At 34.8% G+C, this 8,001-nt stretch overlaps 1 protein-coding gene across 1 annotated transcript; it reads right to left on the reverse strand.

The window, feature by feature from the left end:
- Positions 1-347: 347 nt before the first annotated feature.
- On the reverse strand, positions 348-7,950 carry LOC149776154 (uncharacterized). The gene is made up of 4 exons (XM_089942597.1): positions 7,935-7,950; positions 6,136-6,258; positions 2,907-2,978; positions 348-823 (listed from the first exon to the last, which is right to left on the reverse strand). The coding sequence occupies exons 1-4, from the start codon at positions 7,948-7,950 to the stop codon at positions 348-350; spliced, it is 687 nt and encodes a 228-aa protein (XP_089798723.1).
- Positions 7,951-8,001: the final 51 nt, after the last annotated feature.

Genomic DNA, 8,001 nt, shown 5'->3' on the forward strand with positions numbered 1-8,001 from the left:
CCTTCACATAGTGTCAAGATTGTGACTTATTTTTAAAAACTTAATCGCGCATTGACATATGTTCTAGTTTAAAGCGCATAATTAGCTTTTAAAACATGTTCTTACTGCAATGCTATGTTTTGAATAATAATTCCTTCATATAGCTTTGCAATGACGGATAGAAAATGTTTGGTATTGTAAAAGTCCTATGTCATTAAACGTAAGAAGAGTCATGATTGTGACGACTTTTATTAAACATACTTGTCATGGCGGCCATTAGGAGATACATCGCATCTACGTGTACAAGATAAAGATACTGGTCTAATGAACACTTTATAAAACTGAGTACAACGACGATACAACAGGTTTCATTTTGAACAAAGAACGCAGGCTATAACTCGATTTTCAACGTATGGTGGACACGGTAGTGATCCACATTTGGCCTGAATTATGTACATCAGATGCCCTTCTTTATTAACAATGCTTCCAGGTGTTGACTCTGGGTTTGCGTCCACGCAAACGTAGTTTGTCGCTCCAGCGTGATTATAATGCCCAGTCACCAGATACCCTGTGTATTCCATGCTCCACCCTGGGTAGCAATTCGTTCTAGCAGGGATCATGAGTATGTTTGCTCGTGTAGTTCTACACACAGAACATGGCACGTCGAGATTATTTGAGACAGTAATAAAAGGATTAGTTCCACTGTATACTTTATACTCTGCACCGTAGATCAATCCACTCGCATCAGTATTTCCAACATTCACTCCCCATGTAGGATTCTCTGGCAAGCAAAGAAAGTCAGCAGCACTTCCAGGGTGAGTCCAGAATGAACCACCAGCAAATCCTAGGGTAAAGTAGTAAATTATTGGCAGTGCATATTAAATAACTCAAAACTAATAATCATTAAGGAATGTGTTTCATACTTCTTCAACCGAAGCAACTTCAATTTTTGAGCATCTGAACGGTTTTTGAAACACGAAAAGCGATACAATAAAATGGTATTTGTCGGGTGCTTGGAGTAAAAGTTCAGAAACGGTAGACAGAAATAACCGTAAAATAATAAAACAACAAGGATCATTGCAACAGCCTTTCAGTTGCAGTGAGATTGTTGGAAACGGTCACAGAGGGCAGAAAACAGTATAAACAAAGTTGCATTGGAATATGGTAAGATATTGTACGATAACGCAACGGAGCGATTGAAAATATAATTTAGCAAATGCTATGCAACTATTACATTACTCGAAGGGATCTCTCATTTGGTTGTACTAAAAACTTTACGAGTACCGTCTTGCGAGTAACAACACCTTCTTTGATTCTTGATGACTCAAAGTTATGTTGGGCTTATGCTGATATAATCGGTTTATATTCAGTATATTGTCACAAAGAGACAGTAATGTCGTTGATCATTATGTCCTAGAATTACAACAAAAACCTCACTTAGAGTAAAGGCAGCCTATCTTCCATCTATTTAACAGTGCATATTCTAAAGGATATCTTTTTAAACATATATAAACATGTACATAAATAATTATTTTTATATTTATGTTAGCTATGAGAATGAAAAACTATGACATCCATATAAAAACCTTACATAACAGGTATTTGTCCAATTTTACTTCGTTAATAATGTTATTAAGCTCATTTGATTTATATTTTGAAGTAGAAAAATCTTCGAAATATCACATGCTAAGGCTGTGGTTTGATGAGAATGCTTTTGTAGAGTTTTGAACAAAAGCCATTATTTAATTACATGGATCTTCCTCACTTACTGAAACATTGAACAACGAATGACACCGACAATTATGCAGATTGATCAAGTTTTTTTATCGATGACTTTAACGTTTGTTGATCGATGTCTTTAAAATAGTCTTTGAAGGTATGGCTCTCTTTCTCAAAATAAACCCTAACTTGACAAAAAAACTAATTTCATTGCTGGTTAATTTAAATATGTTTGTTGATCATCACTAAAATAATGCGATTAATTTGCATACATATGCGAAGCAGGTTATCCAGTCCGTATACTATCCAGCATAGCTATGTGTAGCACCTATTTACATCGTTCCATCCCTCAAACAAAAATATTTGTTACGTCTACATTTACCACCTGATCAATCAGATCTTCTATAGGTTAACATAGATTTGATACAAAATAGGGTTCTGCTCAGATGTAAGTGTTTATGTAAGCAAATTCAGACAGTTCTATAAATAGGATGGTTCGCTAGAGATATATTATAACAATTCGCTATGAATCAATTAGAAGTGGCACGTACAGCCGCGGTGGCTCAGTGGTTAACGTGTTCGAATTCTACCGTCGGACCTGCCAGGGTCAACTATTGTGCTGTGTCCATGTGAAAGGCATTTTACTCACATGAAATGGACTAAATAACTTATTTATGTTGCGAAGCCTTGACGCGAGAAATGACACTAATCTGCACTCGTACATACAGCCTGGGACGATTAAAATTTCGACGGTGTTCACGAATGCATGCAAATGTCAATGATTGGAGCAAAGTAAAACTAGTCATGGAACAACACATCGTGTGTCTTACATGATCGTGCCTCAGGCGATCTTATCTGTCTCACGTGACTGTGTTTTCCTTCTCATATTCGGTGTAAATAGCGATTTGTTATGTTGCGATAAGGCAAATCATGTTCCACTCTAACTTCACCCACTCACATATTACCCTAATAAAAGCAAAATATTTTCATAGCGATATACAACCTGAGCATGTGAAAGTTTCGATTTACATTTTGTTTGCAACATTTATTTTCTGTACGATAAACAGAACAGTCATAACCATGCTGTTTTTATATGCCATCTTATCTGTTAGGAATCTTTGAGAGAGAGAGAGAGAGAGAGAGAGAGAGAGAGTTTGTTAGACAATTGTTTAACAGTTATCGACATAATAAGATACATTTTGTCTTACCTTTGTATACTAGGTCTGTACCGTTTTCTGGACATGTGTTCCTTCCCCATCTCACGTATGTCGACCCAAGCCCTTGAGATAAGAGTAGTAACAAATATCCTTTAAAGAAGTAAATCTAGTCGCCTATAAGCACAATTATCATTGCAAAACAAATGAGTTCACCTGCTGCAATTTATTGGCCTTTGCTGAGAGGATACGTTGATGTACCGCAAAAGACCATTTCCCAGAAATTTTCAATGTAATACGCTAAATTATTCATTTCATGAAATGAATTAAAGAACGGAAGGAAATATGGATATTTAAGAAAAAATCCAGTTAACATCTTAGTTACAGATGTCGAAAGTAACAGTTGGTTAGCTTGATTGAATATTGCAATCACTTAGAACAAAGTAGTAAAGAACACATTATTAAGCAATTTAGATTTGTACAGGGATCAGCACAAAGAAGAATAATAAAAGACACTTACCATTTGATTTATTTTCTATAAGTCGCTGAATTTCGAAATGTTTCTCCTTTACATCTGTTTCAAGAGCTTTTACCTTTTCTTGAAGTTGTATGAGGATAGAATCCGTTTCTCTCTGAGAAAATTCAGCTCTTAGAAGTCTCTCTAACAATTTGTACTCGTAATCGAATCTTGGACAGTCACTTGTACCAGACACTTGAGTCATTTGTGACTGGCTGCCAACAACAAGGAGTGTGAACAATAAACATTGAATGAAACACATCATCTAAGTTGTAGCATTAAAGCATACAAAACTATATTGCTATTAATGCAACAGATCTTCTAAAATATATGATAAGACGATGGCCAATACAGTAGCTGAATGTCTTGAGGTACTGAGTAATGTAATGAGAGTCGACCTGAAAATCAGCCTCTACGATTTTATCAAGCTTTGGAACTAGCCTTTAATTGGTTAGCATTAGTTCACGTGGCACTGGAATCTACCAGTTATTTGTTTAAGAGATTTATAATGAAATGCTCACGTTTAAATAGTGTGTAGTTATTTATAGTAGTTACACAATAGGAAGACCTGGGCCAATAAATTAAAGCTATCCATGTTAAACCTGTTAGCCGGTTGATATCTACCTTAAACCGGTGTTAGTTGTATTGAATTTGAATTGTTTACTGTATGGTATCAATGGTTATGGTATGTATACCTGTGATTTGTATTTGATCTTAGCCAAAAGTCAATATAGTCGTCTCCTTGACCAGTGACATTTAATTTGTAAACAAAATAATACATAGCTAATATTTCTGAACGACAATATATGAAATAATCAGATCATTATCTATGGAGGAAAACATATTTGAATGTTTTTGAGAGGATACTGGTTTTTATCCGGGCTGCATTATCGTGTTTAAACTTTTTATATCAATATTGTTTGCATGAAAATTTACTCATTCCTGCTTTACAATTAGAAGCAGAATCAGCCTTATTGTTGTGTTCAGTTAATAATTGATTTGATACTTGGTACCCGGCCAGGAACTATGTTAAGACTATGATAATGTCAAGATCAAAGATTGCATCCAGAGTGATCTTATAATCTACCTTGATGCGGAAAAGGTCAACATTTAAAAAATGCTGTTTATGCAGTTGCCGATTATTAGTTGACTTACAGTTTCTTTTGTCAAGATGTCTCCGTATAGAGCAGTTTCGAATCTCAATCCAGCACGTCATTTAGGAATCAAGTTCTGTTAAGACTGATCAGAAACCCTTATCTTTTCCCACGTGAAGCTATTGCAAGTAGAAATGGCATGTTCTTTCTATTTGGTGCAGACTGAAACGTTAGCAACATAATCATTAACGCTCTTAGTTCTTCCAGATCAAGGTCAGGGTGATGTATTGGAAGTAATATGTTTGATGAATCAAACAAGACCCAGTCTGACTGTAGTATAGAAACTTATGAACCATTTATGTGGAATGCTTCTATATCACATATTGGTGATTATAGCCAGTCAGTCACTATTAGTATTCTAAGAGATACAGTAATTTCTCAGATTCTTTTATTATCAGGTATTTTGCATTTTCTGAGAAGTCTTTTAATGAAATTGTTCTTATTCAAGAAGTAGAGTGCGGCTTTGTTAAAGTTAATCTCAATTGTGTAAATTGGTGATCAGACATAGTCTTAGACATTGTGACGGTCGGAAATGTGACTTCTATACTCATCAAGTGCTTTCATTTATTACTAGGAAAAAACCCAGCTAGAAATAAGGTTGTGGTTAATGCATTCGTAACTAACAACATTGTTTGGATCATAAAGTCAAACTAATTGAAAATGCAAAGCCTGATTTATACCCAGCTTGTGTAGTGATTAGAGCCATGACAACGAAAGTTCTTGAGAATAATGTTGATCAGGAAATCATTCGTTTTAGCGACATATGGATTGGACAGGATTTTTGATGAGGTTATATTTGCTTCTGGTATTGTTCAATTAAAAGGGATTGATCACAATGAACTTCGTTTAACTAGTCATTCTCTTTATCCTAATCAGGAGACAAACGACAATTACTCGTCGTCGAACATGAACATGTTTCTGAGATACCGTTTGTTTCAGAAGGCTATTAGCGAAATTGAAATCACACACGGATCGTTTGTGATTTCGTTAAAATGGGGTCCTTACGAGAAAATGGAGACCACCTGAGATACTCGCTAGTGATCATTGGTTATTGATGTATCAAATTGTTATTTCTAGTTCGTACTGACAGCAAGTTCTTAGTCTAGCCCATGAAAAATCTTTACTTGATTATTTAGGCGCCATTATTATTTATCACATGATTTTGAATCATTTTATTAGCCAAAAAGTTAAAGTAATGCTTCTGATTTACTGTAGATTGTGTCACACTTTGTCGAATGTTTAGAAAACTAAAAAAAGATAAATAAGGCACATCTGCAACCAAAATCTGGATTTACAAACCATTTAGCAACAAAATGCTAGATTGTGTCCGTTTTTTACGCAAGACTGAATAAAAATGAAAGTAAGATATGACAGAAATACAAAGGAATGGTGTGCCAAGCCTGCTAATAAAGTTCTGGTTCTCTTGTTCATACCTCAAAGTCCTCTTCGAGCTAAGTATTATGGTCCTCATGAAGTTAAAAAGAATGTAAGTTACTTTGTATCATTAACAAGCCTGGGAGGCGAAAGCAAAAACATCTCTCGCATATACATATGTTAGAGGGGTATGTTGACAAAGCTAGCACTGTTTATCATTCAGTCAATATAATTGTACCTGTCCCAAGCTGTGAGGATTTAAAGGTTGGAACGAAATAGGACTGTTTTTTACTCTGGAGTAACTGATCTTCGGAATTCAGAAATATTGCAGGATCATGACCAGAAACAGCTACATCAGCAGCTGCAAGAAATGAATGAACTAAAACAGCTATTATTTGAACATGACGACACGTTTCCAGATGTTCTAACAGCAACAAATAAAATCTACCATAATGCTAAAATTATAGATTCAACACCTGTGACGCAGCATCCGTTTAGGATTAATCGTCTCAAAAAGGAATGGGTGATTAAATAAATTCCGTATTTGCTGAAGAATTTATTTTAAAGAGGCTGATGTCGTTGGAAAGAGAAAGATTCCGTTCCGGGATAGAAATTATATTAAACTTTAAACTTGACTTTTAGCTCTGCCAATTGTCAGCTTGCATTTTATAGCATTATCTGATGAACATTAATAACAATGATGCACACCCAAAATCTAAGGCTGAGTAAAAGTTAAATTAAAAATAATATAAAGTACTAAACATATTCTTTGATATCTTTAGTTTGATACATATAAAAGTGCTGGTTTTTTTCTCTGGTTGAATTATATAAACATAATGACATTGAACAGTAACTTCGAGTATTAATTGTGAGAAACAAGCATGCTCAGTGATAGCCAAATTCATTAAACATTGTATAAAACCTTCCTTTGAGTGCCATATCATTATTCCTGAGCTAGTGCGCGCTTGTTTCATAATCTCTATTTTAATTTCTCTTCATATGTGTCAATGACACCCGATGTGATCATAAACTGAATCGATCATTTGCTTTCCAAACATTTTGCCCATTTTATTTTTATGCTGGAATATTTTATACAATAACATTTATTCATGTCAATATTGATATTCTGATCAATAGAGGCGTCCTAAAGTCGAATTTGGACTCATATGATAGAATAAAAGATTAATCGCTTTAAAGAAACATAATTTTGATAGCTACGATAACTTGTAAATGACCCATTATATGATCTGATGGTTAAAACAATTTAGTCTTTGTACTCAAACATACAAGGAGGTTAAGAAATATGTTAATCAGAAAGGTGACTGAAACGAAAATTAAAAAACAAATTCCACCACGAGCATCTCCATCACAGGAAATGTGTTCTAAACAAATTGTATCTTGTAATATTCTTTTTCATGTACAGATTGACAATGAAAACATAATAATTGGCAATCAATAGCTGGGTCGCCGTCCGAGAAAGTCTACTACTCTCGAACGTTTATGCATATGGCAAAGTTAACATCCTATTATTTTAGATTGTGCACTTCGTAGAGAGGGTTAGAGAATTAGTGCGTGCAGGAAACGTTTTTAGCGCAGTATCACTGATAAACCCGAGTTAGATTCCTAGTGGTGGACACTTGAAAGGTGTCTAACTTACACAATAATAGTATATATCTGTCTGTCTGTCTGTCTGTCTCTCCCTCTCTCTCTATCTATCTATCTATCTATGTTCTGAAGATAAAGCATAGCTGTATTCCATGCTAGGTTCAGTCATCGATAAAGAAAAGGATTTCGGTACCTTCACATAGTGTCAAGATTGTGACTTATTTTTAAAAACCTAATCGCGCATTGACATATGTTCTAGTTTAAAGCGCATAATTAGCTTTTAAAACATGTTCTTACTGCATTGCTATGTTTTGAATAATAATTCCTTCATATAGCTTTGCAATGACGGATAGAAAATGTTTGGTATTGTAAAAGTCCTATGTCATTAAACGTAAGAAGAGTCATGATTGTGACGACTTTTATTAAACATACTTGTCATGGCGGCCATTAGGAGATACATCGCATCTACGTGTACAAGATAAAGATACTGGTCTAATGA

Source organism: Sinohyriopsis cumingii, chromosome 18 (genome assembly GCF_028554795.1).
Source record: "Sinohyriopsis cumingii isolate HCF-2022 chromosome 18, ASM2855479v2, whole genome shotgun sequence".
NCBI classification, from domain to species: Eukaryota; Metazoa; Mollusca; class Bivalvia; order Unionida; family Unionidae; genus Sinohyriopsis; species Sinohyriopsis cumingii.